The 19,495-nt window shown below is 43.2% G+C and overlaps 2 protein-coding genes across 2 annotated transcripts in view; one reads left to right on the top strand and one right to left on the bottom strand.

Moving 5' to 3' along the window:
• Positions 1 to 640: 640 nt before the first annotated feature.
• PCNA (proliferating cell nuclear antigen) lies at positions 641 to 6,943 on the bottom strand. The gene is made up of 6 exons (XM_004687190.2): positions 6,539 to 6,943; positions 5,545 to 5,642; positions 5,052 to 5,119; positions 3,598 to 3,792; positions 1,898 to 2,021; positions 641 to 1,816 (listed from the first exon to the last, which is right to left on the bottom strand). Exons 1-6 carry the CDS (start codon positions 6,757 to 6,759, stop codon positions 1,737 to 1,739), a joined length of 786 nt encoding a protein of 261 aa, XP_004687247.1. The 5' UTR covers positions 6,760 to 6,943; the 3' UTR covers positions 641 to 1,736.
• A 5,764-nt stretch (positions 6,944 to 12,707) lies between these two features.
• The window catches only part of CDS2 (CDP-diacylglycerol synthase (phosphatidate cytidylyltransferase) 2), a 38,759-nt gene continuing 31,971 nt past the window's right edge, over positions 12,708 to 19,495 (top strand). The window contains exon 1 of the mRNA XM_012728423.1: positions 12,708 to 12,988. Within this exon, the coding sequence (XP_012583877.1) occupies positions 12,932 to 12,988 (57 nt within the window). The 5' untranslated portion in view covers positions 12,708 to 12,931. The remainder of the gene's footprint in view (positions 12,989 to 19,495) is intronic.

Raw genomic sequence — 19,495 nt, 5'->3', positions numbered from 1 at the left:
CCGCGCGCCCACAGCTCGCCCACGGTTGGCAGCAGCGGCGCCCGAGGCCTCATGGCGCGCCTCACCCAACTGCCGCCCAGCCAGGCTCCGGCCCCCGCGGCGCCGGAATTGGCGTCCCGGAAGGCGGCGCGCCAGAAGTGGCGTCATCCGGAGCGCGGCCGTCCCGTCCCTCCGCCTTCGAACATCTCGCTTCCGCGCCACACTAGTGGGGGGCTCGGGGCGCGCGGCGGCCGGGCTGGCTGCCCGCCCCTTCTGCCGGGGTGCCTGGGTCATAGTCTGGGCCCCGACGAGCGCCTACGTGGTTCGTGCCCGCAGCCCCACGCCGCGCGGCGCCCTCAGGGGCGCCCCCGGAAGGCGTGGCCGAGGCAGTCGGCGCTCAGGGGCTCATTACGGCTGGGCAGCAAGCCTTTCCCCTTCCCCGGCTGGGCAGCAAGCCTTTCCCCTTCCCCGGGGTGGGGAGCGGCGTCCTGGGGGGGATAAGGGTGGGTAAGTTAATACCCCAATTTACCCACAGAGCCGCCCCAATCCTGTGCTAGTTCTCCTGTCCTCGTGATTAGGAGCTTGCCCAGAGGAGACCGCCCACAAGGTATATTTCCACGCGTGGAACTTCTTTAAATTTTAAAGATTTATTAAGGTACAATTTACATAAAGTACAATCGAATAAGTTTTGACAAACGCAGTCTTGGAACCATTAGCAGAGTCTATATAACATATCCACAAAGTTCTATCAGGCCCTTTTGCTGACAATGTCCTACTGTCAGAAAATACCTCTGACATCCAGTAACTAGAGCTCCGTGGAGGTGATGCAATGGTCTTTCAGTTCACTCAACACAAAATACACTGGGAAAAACTACAAAAGTAATTCTCAGTATATAGCAGGCCAGTTTGTGTCCTTTCCCTGTCAACAACTTAGCAGTCTGTTTCATAACTGCTGCGGGTTTTTCACTTTCCGGATCAACATCCATGGCATGTAAACCAGTAAATCTCTTAGGTGTAAACATATTCTTTGGACCCTATCCAGACCTATTAAAACGTCTAAAGTTCTTGCAAATGGTTCCCTAGGCTAACACTGTCCTATAACAACACTACTCTTATTTTAAAAACCCACCTTTCAGTACAAAACATCCGAGGAAAGTTTTTGCTGACACTGACAAGATAATGCAATATATAGGATTTGTTCTTGCCCGTGTTCATTTCTTGAGCTCCTCAGAATATCAAAAAGGCAAATGAATCCCCTAAAATATCTCCATCCATTATATATTTTAAATACCTTTAAAATTGTTAAAACTAATGTTTTTATATCAAGTTGCTCTAAAATTGGGGGGGGAGGATACCACGTTTACAGAAAGGGTAAATTCCCAATATTCATTAACAGTCAAGGTCCAAATGAAGGCACGGTCCTGTGGTATTTGAATTCCAAACAACTTTTATTAAAATTGAAAGCATAATTCTTAAAACTATTGAGTCAAAACCTTTGTTAAGAAAAAAACCAAAAAAACAAAACACAACCCATATAGCATATTTTTAGATAAGGAGTAAGTATTTCTAGGTTAACACAGATGACTTTAAACTTTACTCTTTAACTAAATTGTAGGGAAACAATCAAGGTATTTACAGAAAATAATATCTACATATGTACTGAAGAGGTACAAATTTGGTAATAGACAAAACTTTAGTAAATGCTGGCATTTCAGAAGCAGTTCTCAAAATTTTATCTTCTTAGATTTTAAGAATGCCTAAGAACCTTCTTCATCTTCAATCTTGGGGGCCAAATAGTATTTTAAATGTCCCATATCAGCAATTTTATATTCTACAACTGAAAGAAAAACATAGTTAATTATTGAGAAGAGCCACATATACTACTTACAAAATTAGATCCATCAACTTATTATCTTACCAAGGGGTACGTCTGCAGACATACTGAGTGTTACTGTGGGAGAGAGTGGAGTGGCTTTTGTAAAGAAGTTCAGGTACCTCAGTGCAAAAGTTAGCTGTACTGGCTCATTCATCTCTATTGTAACCTAAGGGAGAAAATATACATTATACTGAAAAACAATTTGTTTGTAATACACACTTAAAAAAAAAACAACTTTGGGGCCCTCCCTGGTGGGGCAACTGGTTAAAGCACAGCACAATGAGGCTACTGCAGCCACTGCAGCAAGAGTTCAATCCCCAGAAGGGAGGTGACCCACATGGTGTGTCAGGTGTCTGCTGACCTGCCCACTGCTCCCAGGGAGGAAAGAAATAACTAGAAAAACTGAAGGACTGCAGTAGATTTAAGGGGCTTATCAGGCAACTGCAATGTACAAACCTTTTAAAAATCTCGACTCAAAATATTTTGAAATAACCAAAGAAATAGAAGCACTGGAAAAACTCTCAATCTTGAATGATTCTTAGATCCTTTTCACCCCCCTACCTCTGGCCTATACCACTAAAAACATTTTATTGGTTCCTCTGGAGGGGGCTATGCAAGCAATTTTGAAGATTTGTACATACAGGCAGTATTACTCTGCCTTTTCTATATGAACTGTATCTTAGGTGACCAAATATGATAAAAGCTTATTTTTTTTTTAAAAAAGATTTACTTACTTATGCACACAGAACGGGGGTATAGGCCAGAGACGCAGGGGCAGTGAGAGGATTCACCAGAGACAGAGTGGAGAGTAGAACAGGCAGATTAACTGAAGTACACTGCTGAGGGGAGCAGAGGGCGTGTCAGGAGAGGTCTGCCACACTATGTGGATCGCCTCCGGAGCGGGGGCTGCACTTGTATTGAAGTGGCTTTAGCTTCGTAGTGCTGTGCTTTAACCTGCTGTGCCACCAAGGAGAGCCCGATAAAAGCTTCTTTATGGAAATACTTCTAATACATTCAATATATTAATGGATTATAATTCTGCAAACCACAACAATTTAAAAAACCTAGTCAATGACTATTGTTGGTAAAATTGCAAGATATCCAGACTATCTTGCTGAATACTGGAACTAAATTACTGTTGCTCTTCCACCCTACAAACAACAAACACCCTATCAACTAACCCCTATAGCCACAGCTACCAGCTTATAGGAAATAGGAGGTGGGGGAACCTGAAAGTCTAGTTTACAGAAAACTCAGTAAAAAATGATCCAGTTTCTTCAACAAATAAATTGTAGAGGACAGGGAGGAAAGAAATAACTAGAAAAACTGAAGGACTGAAGTAGATTTAAGGGGCTTATCAGGCAACTGCAATGTACAAACCTTTCAAAAATCTCGACTCAAAATATTTTGAAATAACCAAAGAAATAGAAACACTGGAAAAACTCAATCTTGAATGATTTTTAGATGTAAAATTTCTTATCTTTACTTCAGATTACTAAAATAATTCTGAACAAAATGTTTTTGAGATAAAAAAAAATCAAGGTTGGTAGAGAAGTGAAATGTAACATAGAAATGGATGGTAGTCAGAATTATTCCGAGTTTTCCTTTAAAAAATTTTTTTTAACTGATTTGACTGATTACTTATACAAGGTTTGATTACTTAATAAGGGTAATCTGGTAAGGTAAAATTGTGTTACAATGCTTTTCAATGTACTTTCTATTTAAGTATAAAACAAACTTACAGCTTCCTCTTCTTTATCAACATTACTTGTCTGTGACAGCTTAATATTTCCATTTCCAAGTTCTCCGCTTGCAGAAAATTTCACTCCATCTTTTGCACAGGATATCACAACAGCATCTCCAATATGACTGAGGTCTCTGCATATACGTGCAAATTCACCCGAGGGCATCTTTACTACACAGCTATACTCTTGTTCCTATAAAACAAAAATATTTAAGGACAAAATGCTGGAATTAAAGAGTTGGCACATTTATTTTTTGAAAAATCAGCATCTAAACATTAACTCAGAATGCAAAGTATACCGATTAAAGTATCACTTGTGATTTCCTAACACATCCCAATCACTTCCAAGTATATTTTAAAAATAATCACACTAGGGCCCTCCCTGATGGCGAAAAGGGTTAAAAGTTTAGCACGCTGGAGCTAGAAGCTAGCTACCTAGCCACAGCTTCAGCTCTTCCTCTCTAGGGAGGTGAACCACATGCCGCAGCAGACCTCCCCTGTCCTGCCTCTCTGCAGTGTACTTCATCAACGTGCATGTTTTCTGTTCCCCACTCTGTCTATGGTGAATACTCTCAGCCCCTCACCTCTGGCCTGCACACCAGTTCAGCATTCATAAATAAATCTTAAAACTAAATAAATAAATAACCACACTAAAAACAAAAGAGCTCAAACCTTTAGCAACAATGCAGTCATTATTCAGGGAACAAAAGCTTCCTAGTCATCACCCAGGGCTAACGCAAGAGGACACCAGGGTATGGCATACAAAGTGCTGCAAGCAGGCTACCTACTTTCCACGAAGTTAAGAAATGTGATGATAGGCATTTTAAATATCCCAATATATTTTCCTCTCATCCAATACTGACTAACCTTAACAAATTTCTAGCCAAGGAAAGAAATTAATTTCTGCCAAATGAACTTCAAAATCTAATCACTATAAACTAGGCATTCTAGGGATAAAGAATGCTACATTAATGCAAGCAAGCACTGGCAGCTATAAATTCAGCCAAAGAGCTGTAATTTAATAAATGACAAATATGTCTGTCTGAATTAAATACTAAAACTTCATTGTGGAACACAGACCAGCAGATATACAGAAAAGTTCTGTTAGGCAACTGCCTTTACTTTTTAAATGTATTTATTTTTTGGTTCATTTCCAAAGTTTATTAGCCAGGATATAAACAGTAACGTTTCTTTTTCTCTTACTCATTTAACTACTAAACATTTATTTCAAGCCTGTTAAAATCATTAAAAAGAAAAAACTTAAGTTCTAATAGGGTGAGTCAGGAGGTCAGCTGTATGTGTATGTGTGTGTTGGTGAAATAGTGCTACAGCATGACATAGGACAGTGCCAAGATAGACAACAGGTCACCGTCTAAGGAAGCTGCTTTAAGTTATTATCTATGTATCTCAACTGTGCACTGTACACTTAATCAGAAAAATTCTGATACTTACTGGAATTCCAAGTTGTTCAACATCTAAATCCATTAATTTCATTTCATAGTCTGAAACTTTTTCTTGATCTAACAGAGAAAGCATATGTAAGTTTCAAATAACAAAAAGATAAATTTTACATGAATCATAAATATGGCCCTCCTGGTGGCACAGGGTTGTTTCAGGGACATCAAGCTATCACCAGCCACTGTGTGGCATGACTTCGATCCAGGGAAGTGACCCCCATGGCACAGCAGACCTCTCCTGTCTCACCCACTGTTCCCCTCAGCAGTGTATTTCAGTCACTCTGCCTGTTCTGCTCCCCACTGTTTCTGGTGAATCCTCACACCCCCTACCCCCACAACTCTGGCCACCCACACCAGTTCTTCTATGCATAAATAAAAATAAATCTTAAAAAAAGTCACAAACATGTTAAATTTCCCACAATTCTGAGCAGTAGTGACACGACATTTTCATTTTCTTTAGCATAACTCAATAGAAGAGTCTGACTTACTTGGAGCTTCAAACACTAGCGCCAAGGTGTCTGCATTATCTTCAGCCCTTAGTGTGATGATGTCTTCATTGCCAGCACATTTTAGTATTTTGGACATGCTAGAGCACAGAAGACACAGGGGCTAAAATTAGCACTATCTTAAGATGGGGAGATGTCTAAAGCAATTAAAACAAGGAGTTAAAACGGCCTGTCGGGTGAACTGGTGAATTAGGAGAAAGTAAAAAAGACGATGCATAAGCCGATGTCCATTCACTTTGGGATACTATCAGGCAGGACTTCTATTACATCAGCAATTTCACCTTTGGATGTAAATAAAAGGATACTATTCTGAGTCGCAAGGACACTATTCGGAGTCGCGAACCCGTTTAGTGGGTTAAATAAACTGCTGAACTGCGAATATTAAAAACTACCTAATAGGGCTGTCAAGACACACAGCACGTGGGGTGGGCAATTCTCTTAAGCTTTTAAAATGTTAAAATACGTATATGTAGTACTAGGTAGGTAAACACTCGTCAAGAAATTTATGTCGCTGCCCTCAAGAAATTTCCCTCAAGTTCAGGACTTTAGGGTGCTTACAGCAGCCAGGTGACAGTTTTCAGAACAAGAAACATCCCCGAGCTGGGTAACAGGACTAATGCACTTTATAAAACGGTTGAAGACTACCAGGGCCATGGTTTCACATTCAAAAACCACCGAGTCTCAATGACCCGAGGGCCCGATGACAGTCTTTTCCAGGCACCGCGGAGACGCCGTCATTTTCCCGCCACCTCCCGCTTTGTGACTTTGGCGCGGAAAAAGGGCCGGTTGGCGCGGACCCCAGCGCGGGCTTTCGGAACCGCGCGCTCCGCTGGAGCCGCCCCCCGGAGTCGCGAGCCAATAAGAAGGCGCGGCTGACCCAAGCCAGCCAATGAGAGGCCGCTCTGGCGGCTCTCCCGCCAAGGGCCCAAGATGGGGGGTGGCAGAAGACCCCGCTCCCCGCGGCCCCGGGGCTCACCTGGTGAGGTTCACGCCCATGGCCAGATTGCGATCGCAGCGGTACGTATCGAAACCCTCGGAACGCAGGGTGAGCTGCACCAAGGAGACATGGGACGAGTCCATGCTCTGCAAGTTCACGCCGCTCGAGCTGATGTCCCAGCAGGCCTCATTGATGAGATCCTTAAGCGCCTCCAGCACTTTCTTCAGGATGGAGCCCTGCACCAAGCGCGCCTCGAACATGGTGGCAGTATCACAGCGACGGAGTTACAGCGGCGGAAAAGAGGTCTGTGCAGCCGACTTGGGCTTCACAGAATGAAAGCTGACGACGACTGACAGAAGGAAGCGGCGACAGCCCCAGACGCAGGAAGTACACAACCAACCCGCAGCGCCTGCAACCGTTTAATACCGCCGCGGCTGCGAACGCGCGCTCTCCGCCTACGCGCCCGGAGCCAAACGTCACCACGCAGTCCCGCCCACAGGCTGGGCGGGGACACTTCAGGACCAATCATATGTCTGGTCCACGAGCCGCCCCCCCCCGCTCCGTTTCCGGAACTTTGATTGGAGGAGGGGCGATCGAGGGCGGAGTTACGTCTCTCAGGCACCCCGCCTTTTTGTCTTGTTCTGGAACTTGGTCGCTGGACGCGTCCCGGCGACCCCGCGAGCTGGGACCTAGCTGGGGGTCGTCGGGTTCCACGTTTGTGGAAACTCCTCAGTCCTCCCGCTTCAGGAACAGAAAGTTTTCTGCCGCAAAAGCGCAAGTGAAATGCAAATCCATTCTACAGCGAGGACAAGACGTCTTGTAACCTGCAGACTACAGATGCTCTAAATATGCAGCTATTTTGCGACTATAGAGGTGCACTCCTAAAAATCGTAAGATAAAGAGGTTTACAGTTATGATTTAATGATAAGGTGTCGGCTCCCCACTACCAACGTTTAGCTCGCCTCCTACCAGTCAAACGCGTATTTAATCATTTATACAGTTTTCTAAGCTTTGTTTTATGAACACATTTAAAAAAGAATGGGTTCATACCGTAGGCACTTACGAAATGTACTTAATAAAGCATTCTTAATGTTATATACCATTTATGTCTTTTCTATATCTATATCTATAGGATGTCAGATAGCCTGACATCCTATGTACGTAATCTGAGTTTCCAATTTCTTGTATAGAAACACCGTTGGGCACTTAGGTGATTTTTGGGAAAACAGTTTGGAGTACTATCCATGGGTTGACGAACATACACATGAAATTTTTTATGTTACATACAAAACTGACCTCTAAAAGATGATAATTTAGGGCCCTCCCTGGTGGCGCAAGGGCTAGCAGCAGCCACTTTAATGAGAGCTCTATCCCTAGGCTCCCAGGTGACCCATAAGACCTCTCCTGGCCCACCTACTGCTCCCCTCAGCAGTGTTTATTTATGCATACAGAACTGGGGTACAGGCCAGAGGTGCAGGGTCGGTGAGAGGCTTCACCAGAGACAGAGTGGGGAGCAGAACAGGCAGATCCACGAAGTAAACTGCTGAGGGGAGCAGTGGGCAGGTCAGGAGAGGTCTGCCATGCCATGTGGGTCACCTCCAGGGCAGGCAGGGATCAAACTCGTGCAGAAGTTGCTTTCTTTTTAAAATCTCATTTGTGTGAAAAATTCAAGTTGAATGTTAAAAATTGTTACAGGTTAGACACCTTTCATATATTTCTTGACTACTGTTTATATTTTTTATTAAAACTTTTTCCTACTGGTTAAATGTATCTTCATCTATTTATTAATCATTTCCACATTATATATATATCCCCTTTAGTATTTCTCTTGTTTTGATTACAGTATCACTCTTTAGTTGTGTTTAATATCTAACGATATGTAGAATTTTTCAGTTTTCTACCATGTACCTAGGTGTGGATTTAGTTTTAATCACTTGTGAATTTTATGTCCCTCAATCAGAAGATTCCTCTATTTCATCAATTCTAGAATGTTCTTAACTATTGTGATTTTAAGTATTACCTTTTTACTCTGTTCTCCCTCTGGTATTTCTATAAGATATGAATATTTTATTAAATTTAAGATACCTTCAGGGCTCCCTCGAGCTGCAGGGGGAGAAGTCTCAGCTATTGGCAGCCATGGCAGCACGAGTTGCATCCCATCACAGGGAGATGACCCACATGGTACAGCAGACCTCTCCTTGCCCACTGCCCCTCTCAGCAGTATATTTCAGGGGATCCACCTATTCTGCATGTCACTGTATCTCTGGTGAATCCTCTCACCTCCCACACCTCTGGATTACACCCCAGTTCTTGTATACATAAATAAATAAATCTTTAGGAAAAAAACCTCAATTGTAAGATACACTATTATTTAACACAGGAAATAAAGCATAATTCAAAATTACCATTTATAACTTGTTATTGAAAGAACTTACAGGCATTTATAAATATTTTTATCATATGTCATCCTGTGCATACATTAAACAAAACCAATTGTTTAGGCTTTCCTATATTTTTCCAGACTTAGTTTCCTATTCAGTTGTTGATACTGGGTAGGTATACACTATTTTATACACTATTATATAACACAAGAAAGTATAATTTCAAATTACCATTGGGATTTATTTTGTAATTGAAAGAACTTTTAGGATTTTATAAATATTTTTATCATATGTCATCCTTGCGCATACATTAAACAAAACCAATTGTTTAGGCTTTCCTGTATTTTTCCAGACTTAGTTTTCTAACTAGTTGCTGATACTGCTGTTTCTATATAAGTTTATATCCCATTGTCAAGGTTATTGATGATACAGCATTTCTTAAGAGTACTACTCTATTGTCACTGGAATTTCTTACAACTCTTGCATACATTTGTAAATTTCTGGTAATTTCTGGGCCTAAAAGATCAACATCTCTTGGGGGAAATTAAGCAAGGATTTTTAATCTAAAGGACCTAGAGACCATCAACGCAGAAAGAGCTACAGGGTCTTCCTCTGAGACAGGTGGAATTGTCCATATCCAGAGACTTACCTTTCAAAACACATAATTGAGGAATGTTACAACTGCATAGATGCGCATCACATTAGTTTATTTTTTTAAGATTTGTTTATGCATACAGAACTGGGGTACAGGCCAGAGACACAGGGGCGGTGAGAGGATTCACCAGAGACAGAGTGGGGAGCAGAACAGGCAGATCCACGAAGTACACTGCTGAGGGGAGCAGTGGGCGGGTCAGGAGAGGTGTGCCATGCCATGTGGGTCACCTCCAGGGCAGGCAGGGATCAAACTCGTGCGGAAGTGGCTTTCGATTCTTAGTGCTGTGCTTTAACCCGCTGCACCACCAGGGAGGGCCCACATTAGTCTTAATGGAAGCTCAACTGTTCTCTTTCAAGCCAGACTAATATAAAGGAAACTGGAGAACAGGGGCACACAGATCAGAGTTACATAATACAAAGTGTGACTTCCTTGAGTAGATAGCCCTCTTACAATCTGGCCCAAACAAATTAATTTCTCATCACACTCAACTGTCCCAGGATAACAGATCTCAGATCAAGATCTCAGATCAAGATCTCAGACTTAAGTCCTGAAGTCAGTACTGTGGAGAATAGAAATGAAGTATACTACTTTTACAAGTCTTGCTAACAAGCCTGGAGGCCAGTATGGTCTTCTTTTCAAACATGCTATTTTTTCAATCTAGAATACTCTCACTTTCCAGCTTGCTTTACCAGTAAAATGCTAACTCATGGGAGAAGACTTTTAGAAGACACCTAAGCCATTTATATGCCCTCTTTCCTTTGATGCATTGTGGGTAGAGTAGTGATAATATTATTGATTTCATAATTTAATAATTGCTATTATTTAAAATGTCTTTAAGTGGCTTACACTTTGACTTGGCATTAAACCAAAACATGGTGTAAGCAGAAAGCACAGAAACAATACCACAGCATACATTTGTTGGTGATGCAAATGCTCCTTACTGGAAGGAACACATTTTTGCAAAGGAACTGAGATATTAAGTTTCCTTTGAAAGGAAAATGCCCACAGATGAAGATGTTAGGTTTTGATATTGAGATATGTGCCAGAGTTACATGATCCCATATAATGCAAGCAAGTGCCAGCAACAATATTTACATTTCGTAAGCTTTTTGTTTTTAAGATTTATTTATTTATGCATACAGAACTGGGGTACAGGCCAGAGGTGCAGGGGGTGAGAGGGTTTACCAGAGACAGAAATGGGAGCAGAACAGGTGGGTTTACTGAAGGGACCCACAGGTGGGTCTGCTGAGGGGAGCAGTGGGTGAGAATGAGTCGTCTGGTTTGCCATGTGGGTCAGCTCCCAGGCCAGGGATGGAACTTGTGCTGTAGTGGCTGTGGATGGCTTCATAGTGCTGTGCTTTAACCCCTGCACCACCAAGAAGGCCCAAATAAATAACATTTTGATAAAGAAAACAAAAGACCAAGTAGAACACAAAAGCAAAGCTAACTAAAATATGAGCTGAAGATACTAGTGTCCACAAAAAACAAACAAAAAAAACCCCCCAACCCCCCAAATATTTGTGCATTGTAGTTAATAGGAAATAAAACATATCCTGAATCCAGTGTTCCACCTCACCTATTTTAATGTCACTTTGAGACACTATTACAGAAACTTGGAAATATACTCTCATAGAAACCGGGAAGATTTAAGACATTTTTCAGACTTCTCATTAAAAAAAAAAAACCCATAGTGCAGGTTAAAATTTCCATTATGAAACTGCAACTCATGTGTATGTTGTTTCTCATTAAAACTGTAATATGCTGGGGCCTCCCTGGTGGCCTATGGGCTAAGTCTCAGTGCTATCATTGGTGCAGCCTCAGTTAGATCCCAGGCCAGGGAGTTAACCCACTTATGGCGCATTTAGCAGTATATTTCAGTAGATCTGCCTGTTCTGCTCTTCACTGTCTCTGGTGAATGTCTCACTCCCTGCACCTCCAGCCCACACCCCAGTTCTTGTGTGCAGAAGTAAAAATTAACCTTTAAAAAAAGAGGAAGGCACCCTATTTTATCACTTAAAAAAGGTAGCAAATAGGAATCTCCCTGATGGTGCAACGGGTTAAAGCACCGCACTATGAAGCTCTCCGAAGTCACTTCAGCACGAGTTGTATCCCTGGCCAGGGAGCTGAGCACATGGCTCCTGACCCGCCCGCTGCTCCCCTCAGCAGTTCACTTTGTCAATCTGCCTGTTCTGCTCTCCACTCTGTCTTTGGTGAATCCTCTCACCCACCACACCTCTGGCCTGTACCCCATTCTGTAAGCATAAATAAATAAATCTTAAAAAAAAAAGGTAGCAAATAACAACTCTGGAATTAGCAATTAATTTAGGGAGGCAGATAGTAAATACACTGGTTAGTGTGTGTTTTGGTAACAGATCTGTGTTCTAATTCCTAGTGCTGACTTTCTAGCCACAAGGGCTCGTCTAAACTATTTTCCTTATGGAGAAATTCAAAATCTACTCAAGTACTGAGGATGTGTCAGATAAGTAGGGGACCTGGCAGTGAACAAGAGACAGCTTTTTCTGTCCAACAAACGATTTTTCAACCGTGCCGACGACAGATAGGTGAGAAACAGCGGAATATCTTATCTGTAAAATAAAAATACTCCTCCCAAGTGGATTAATTGCGATACATTAAGGCGATTACTCAGTTCAGTTCCTAGGGCATAATTAACGCTCAATAAGTAATTAAAACAAGCTTGTCAGAGGAACACAGACCGAAGTTTGGGTTTCATTTCGTATTACTTGATGGTTTCCTTCGATACAGCTTGGTCCTCTGCCCTTTCCATTCAGGATCATCATTAAAAGAGTAAGGGAAGAACTTCCGACACGGTGGACATCAAAGAAAAGGCGGGAACCTCTAGCCCAACGAGGGTTGCAGCATCCGGTCCCCAGCAACCACCTCTGGGACCCAACCCGGGAGCGCCCGCTGCGGAGGCCCAGAACGAAACCTCCTATTGGCCAGTCGTACTCAAACGCAGCGCCTTTCCCCGCCCCCTCGCTCCGCCGTCCTATGCGCTCCCGTCCACTCGACCCCGCCCCGCTCCCGTCGCCCCGCCTCCCTGGTGGATTTCGCGCCGTTGGTGGACCTGGGGGTGGCGATGGCGGCGGTGCGCGTGCGCGCTCTTTCCCGGACCCTCCTTCCGAAAGGAGGAGCGAGCTGGCGGGTGCTGGGAGGCCGACCGCTTTCCGCCTGGGTGAAAGGGCGGCGGCGCGCTGGGCGGGGCCGAGTTCCTGGGCTGGAGGCCTGCCCGTGGTGGGGCCTGTGACTGCGAGCCGCTGGGAGCTGCGAGCCGCTCAGGCGGGGCGGGGCTGGCCGAGAGGAGTCCGCGCGCGACCGTGTTGAGCTCCCGGCTCTGGCGCTGCTCGCCCGCCGCGTCGTCGCGCTGGGGTCTCCAGCATGTCGGAGCTGCGGCAGAGAGTGGCCCGCGAGCCGGACGCGCTGCCCGAGGACAAGGTAGCACAGCATCACCTGGGTGGGCGCGCCCGGAATAGCGGCGCCCCCCGGAGTGGGCAGGGGGCGCGCGCGCAGAGGGGTCTCTTTACCCTCTGACCCTTTGTCGCGGCCCTTGGCTATACCTGGCCAGGGCAGCCCGCTGGATTCTCGGGTGCAGGGCCCCAGTGGAGTGTGAGTCAGGGATCAGCGGGTCGGGGTCCCCGGGACGCGGCTTTGGGGTCGGATTGTGGGTGCTGTACTCGGAGCGCAGGATGGAGCGCGCGCGGTGTTGCGCACCTCCTCCTGCTTCCCAGGGCTGCTAGTTGTCCACCTCCAGCCCCCCACCTCCCCGAGGCCTTTCTGGGTGTGAAAACGTTAAGACCGTGTAAAGCCTTTTCTGGCCGGCGAAGACTCTTGAGTCCGACTTAAGATTTCGTCTCGCTAATATTTTGGCCGGAGGCGGGTGGTGAGGGGGTAGGAGGAGGTGTTTCCAAGACCAGGCCGTGGGTTTGGCCTCTTCGGAGATTTAAAGCCCTTTTTGAAAGTTAAATATGTTCCCTTTAAGCAGAGAGGTCCCTTGAACCAGGCAGTCGGCAGGTGCTGGAAAGTATACTCCCAGTAGATGGTCTTGTTTCCTGCTTCAAGTGTGGGCTTTGATGGGGTAGAAGTGGAGGGTTAGAAAAGAGGCCATCTTGGTGGGGATGTAGCTGCTTAGGGGATGGGGATGAGGGGAGAGCACGCCTTTCGTTGAAGTGAAGGTTTTTGTAGGGGAGTTGAGAGGGGGAGAGTGACTGTATTACTTAGACGTTGAGTGACAGCATAAGGTTTGGGTAGTAGTTGGAGTTATTAGTGGCCACGAGCCGTGTATTTTCGCTAATTGATCTGGCAGTGATGTGTGATGGACTGGGGGAGCCTGGATCAGAATGAGAAATTGGTTGTCTTGGGGATTGCCAACTGGTGCTTTGATCCAAATGCTATTTTATACATTGGGTGATTCTCTTAATCAGAATTTCTTGCCCATCTTGGATGATAATTGAAAGAGCTGCCATCGCATTCCCACCAGATGAATATTTGGCTGAAACTGGTAAACATCTGTTCCCACAAATCCGTGTTGTCCTACAGTAGATCCCCAACACCCTTTTATGTATCTTGAACTTTTTGATAGCTGGAGGTAAGGGGCATTCGGAGACATCAGGAAGGAGGGAAGCACAAGACAGGTCAACAGAACAGTTATAGTAGGAGGATGTTTAGGGTGAAAGTGGGGTTTTATTTATTTGTTTAAAAAGATTATTTATGCCTCTGGGTCCATCAGTGAGCCAGCCTGGAAAGTGGGGCTTTAAAACACTTTTTTTGCAGAGTGGCTCCATATTGTTTTTTAAAATCTATTTTGTAGAAATTTAGTATTTTGGTACAAGTTTGGGAGTTGCTTGCTGAGATAAGTTACTCTGAAGTCTAATTAAAGATTTAATGGGGGCCTTCCCTGTTGGTGCAAGGGGTTAAAGCACAGCACTATGACGCTGTCGGCAGCCCGTGCAGCACTGAGTTTGATCCCGGACGGGAGGTGACCCACATGGTTTGGCAGACCTCTCCTGTCTCTCCCACTGCCCCCCTCAGTAGTGTATTTCAGTCAGTCCACCTGTCCTGCTCCCCATTCTGTCTTTGGTGAATCCTCTCATCCCCCACCCCCTGTATCCGTAACTTGTACCCCAGTTCTTGAATGAATTAATAAGTAAATCTTTAAAAAGAAAATAAAGATTTAATGGTAGCTTCCCATTAATATTCTGATCCTACCTAATAGAACTCTCTCCACACTCCCTATACTAGCTGGTTAGTATACAGATGTTAGGAGGCTGTGGAACCCTTTTTAAGAGTAAGAGCTAGACTTGATGTTAGAGGGAGTTTATGGACTTAGGTGTGAGAAAAAGAAGGCAAAAAAGATAGACTAGGCATTGAAATTTTTTTTTAAATTGTTGTACAAATTTAGTGTTAAAAATAAATGAATACCCTCTCCCCCCAACTGTGGGATTATTGGGTGAGACAAAATTTCTATCTTCTCCACCCAATTCCTTGGATATACTCTCCAGGAACAAAAAGAAACACAAAAAACCTGTTGCATCTTAACATATTTTCTCATCTTATGTAGGGAGGGCATAAGGAGCTGTCCAGCTAAAGGTGCCTTAATTTTGTACGACTGCACTTTAAACTACTTACTCAACGATAGGATGCTTGGGGTTTTGGGGCTTGCTAAGTGCATGTTTCCCCCTAAAACACAGCAATTACTACATGCTGGTAAGAGTCTTATTGTAGTAGTCTAGTAACTCAGAACAAGGCAGTCAGGCCTTTATCTCATCATTTATCATTTCCAAGTTATCACATATAGGATTTTTAATAATAAAGATACATTCTGGCCCTCCCTGGTGGCACAGCGGGTGAAAGCACAGCACTAAGAAGCTAAAGTCACTTCAGCATGAGCTCGATCCCCACCCGGGAGCTGATCCACATGGTGGGGCAGACCTCTCCTGACCCATGCGCTGCTCCTTCAGCAGTGTACTTTGTCATTCTGCCTGTTCTGCTCCCCACACTGTTGATGGTGAGTCCTCTCACGGCCCCTGCACCTCTGGCAACAAATCTTAAATAAAAAAAAAAAGATACATTCTAAAACTAAAATATTTTATTTGTTTTTGATGAATGTATCTAGTGAGTTTTTAAAATACTGATTTCATAGTTTGAAAAATCTACTTATATCATTCTGACTTTGCTGATACTCATATTAAATCTTAAACCATTAGAAATGATATAAATTAAATTAGGAAAATCATTTATGGAAATGAATTGTGAATTGGAAAACTTATTAGATCATAATAGAAAACAGAAGACAGTATAAAGTCAATTTATTAAGAGAACTTGACACATTTCAGTGATTCTTTAAAATATAGTTGCTTAAGTACTGTGGCAAAATTAAGTAATCATTAGTTTCAAAATAATCTGGAGGATGTGTTTATTATAAAGGTCAGAAGGTATTGTGTTATATTTAGTATCCTAGAGTGGTTTCAAAGCCAATTACTAATAAAGGAAATGTTTTCCTCTGGGAACCATGCTTATAATTTTAAAGTCCAAAGCACAGTATTGTTGCCAAACTAAGAAACTTGAATTTAAGCTTTGGGAATCACCCTTTTCCGGCCCAATTGTGTTTTCCCAGTGGTGTGTAGGAAAGCAAAGGATAAAATGTGGGCCTAAAGATCGGAGTCTTAAAATTTTTGATAAGGTTGGCGTTTCAGTTGGCTTTGACTTGGAGGTTATTGTGGAGGTTCTGGGGTTTTCTGCTATACTTAGATGCTAGCGTGTTAGACTTGTTTACTTATTTTGAGTCTTCCTTTCCAGCTCAGTGAAACCAGTATGGAGAGGAAATAGAGGAAATCATTTAGAAAGGGGAGTTTAAATTTTAACCGAAGACAGTGGTTAAGAGCAGGGGCTTACAAGTCAGCTCCATCCATCTTGAGCCTTGACTCTGCTGTTTTTCAGCTGTGTACCTTTGAACAAATTATGTAACTTGTGTAAAGCCTCAGTTTGTCCATCTCTAAAATGGGGGTGATAAGATAACATGTGCTTCAGAGGATATTCATATGAATTAGGTGAGTAGCACATTACATACATTGGGCAGAATTATCACATTGTAATAAAGTGTTATTTATTGTTACTAGCAGAAATGTATAGCTTTATAGAAACAAAACCTGAAATATACCTTTTACTTTTGGAAGATTATTCAATCTTTAAGTTATAAGTGTTTGGGGTAGTCTTTCCTATTGAGCACCTCTTAAAAAAAGGTTTTATTGACACTTGACAGATTTACTAAACTCTGAGTGTTCAGAATTATAAGCAAGCTTTAACCATATAAAGAGCACCACTGTATATACTTGCCTTCCCTTCAACACTAGTTGTAGTATGTCTTAGGAAAATGGTGCCTAATTATAAGTTGTTTTCTGGTAGTCTTTCAGTGAACTACTGAATTAAAATCTTACTTTAGGAGTTTTAACTACTATAGATGTGTAGATGACTTGCAAAAGTGCTTTTTTCATTGAGAAATAATATGGATATTGAAACAGTCAGGACTTCCTTTGTGGGTGGTGGCGGTGCAGAGAGAGTACCATGACTGTGTTGGGCACACTGGCACAGTACAAGGTGGCTGCCTGCCCAGCCCACCTGCTGCTGGTGGCCCTTTTACTGAGTCCAAACCTCCTGCTCCCCACCAAACACACACACATCACCAAGTGTGCTTCTGGTACTTTATGTCTCAGCTGGAGAAGATGGAGGAGATTTAAGGGGAGACTCTGCTGTGGGCAAGTGTTTGAGAAGGAAACCCTGAGGCGTTACCTGGCTGTGCTAGGGGTCCCATGGAGGTAGGCAAAAGTTGGACCTGGAGTTCTGGAACCTGACCACTGCAAGGTGCCCAGTGCTGCTGCCTGCGCCAGCTTCATATCACTCAGATTTTGAGGGTGCAGATCGCTGGTGGCCAAGCAGTTTCTCCATGACTTCAAATTTTGAAGTTCTCGCTGCTCTGCCTCACCTGGTCCAGCTCTGTGTTGCCAGCACAAACTACATTTCACCACCTACTTGCACACTGACCACCTTTTAAATGCCCTCTCCATTGGGTCTGCACAAATAAACTCAAAGAACCAGAAAAAAAAAAAAAAGAAAAGCCAGCAAACTTGTTAACTATGTTTTTCAAACCTAGACAAGGAGAGAAAGGAAATTGATTTGTCATATAACTCAAATTATGGTATAATTTCATCTTAAATTTTATGACTATTATTTTTTCAGAGAAGTGGATACCATATCCCTGACCTTGCTCAAGGTTATAGAGCTGGTTAGATGCAGGATTGTCATAGTATGGGCATTTTCTAGTTCCCATTTTTTTCCTCAAGCTGCATCAGATTGACTGGAAAGTATACAAATAATTTGTATACTTTAAAATTGTCTGCATTGAATGGCTTTGGTAGAAAAAATGCCCAGCTGTCTGCTGTTTTTCAAAAACGGATATACCATCAGAAATATAGCAAAATGAATCTAAAACTGTCAAATACACAAAAAAGGCAAATTCTCAGTAAATGTAGAGATACTTAGAAATAACTTTTGGTAGAGAAAATTTAACAGGTCCAGTTTTACCAGTTATTGGATGACTTGGCGATTTATGCATTTTGAGGTCCATCAGTAGGTGCAGCCTCTAGGGAATCCTTGAATGGAACTTCCAGCAGGCTCCTCACTCTAAGCAGGCTGCTTAGAATAAATGCTTTCCGGTTGATGATTCTCAGTATGGGAACTGTTTGTTCTAATGTCAACCTTTCGGTATTCAACACACCTCCTTAGAATATTACTGAATCCACTGTTAGCTGTCTGTGGTGTCTGTAGCTCTGTGGAAGTCTGGTATCTGTGCATGAGAAAAAGGTTCAGGATTTTATACTAGCCCAAATCCATTGTCCTCCATTGAGTTGAAGAAATTACATCATTTTTAATGCATCTGGGAAAGTTTTGAAATGACTACTATCTCTAATTTCAGTGCATGTCATCACCCTTTCAACTGGAAAAATATGAACACCATATATGTGATTTGCACACTTTCACATCTTTTCTAGGATGCATATAGGTGGGGTATATGCTTTGTACCCCAGTTCTCTATTGCATAAATAAATACATCTTTAAAAAAAATTTGATGTGCTTATCAAAAAAATGTGCATCCATTGTTTCATTAAAAAATTGGAGACTTTTTTTCCTATACAAAGGTTGGCTGAAAACATCATGTGCATTCTATGAGGTGTGCTAACCCTCCACGTACATGTCCCATGGATGTTAGCTGGTGAGGGTGTGCTTCATGACCCAGTCTTCTCTGCCGGCTTGCGAGGGAGGCAGCCTGAATCACCATAGTCAATGGTCGTTACATAGGGCTCAGTGACGCATCACAGTTGCATGTCCAGTCGCCTTCTCATTGGTTTTGCTGACTGCAAATGAGAGGGTTATCTGTTACTCCACTCCCCTCTAACTACAATTGTGGAAGAGGGACAGGATGAAGGGAGGCAGGACACACCAACTAATCTTTCCCATGCAGCTAAGGAAAGAATAGCGGCGTCTTGACGTATCCCCAGGGTGGATTTGACTAACATCTCTGTGTGCTTTGATGGGGCCTGTTGCCATAAGCTTCACTTCAGGATGAGTGGGTGGGGAGTGGGAGCTCCTAAATCCTGTCCAACATCCCACATGTCAGCCTTGGTTCAGAGCTCTTCCACAATTTTCAGAGGGTAGAGGGGAGCCTACTTTCTCTGGAGTCTTCCTTGATTGCTTTTCTTTCTTTTTTTGGGGGGGGGGTCAGTATTCTCTCATCCATCTTAACTCTTGAGTTTACTTTGTCACCTGGAAATTTTTTTTCTCTGTTCTTTTTTTTTTTAATTTTATAATAATTTGTTTTTACATATATTTGTGCATTTTTCATCTCAGTTGCAATCCCCTTGGGTTTCCCATTACCAAATCACCCATGTG

Source organism: Condylura cristata, unplaced genomic scaffold (assembly GCF_000260355.1).
Source record: "Condylura cristata isolate star-nosed mole 26May11 unplaced genomic scaffold, ConCri1.0 scaffold00022, whole genome shotgun sequence".
Taxonomy (NCBI): Eukaryota; Metazoa; Chordata; class Mammalia; order Eulipotyphla; family Talpidae; genus Condylura; species Condylura cristata.
The sequence above is the reverse complement of the archived record's forward strand: the minus strand, read 5'-3'. Positions and strand labels throughout refer to the sequence as shown.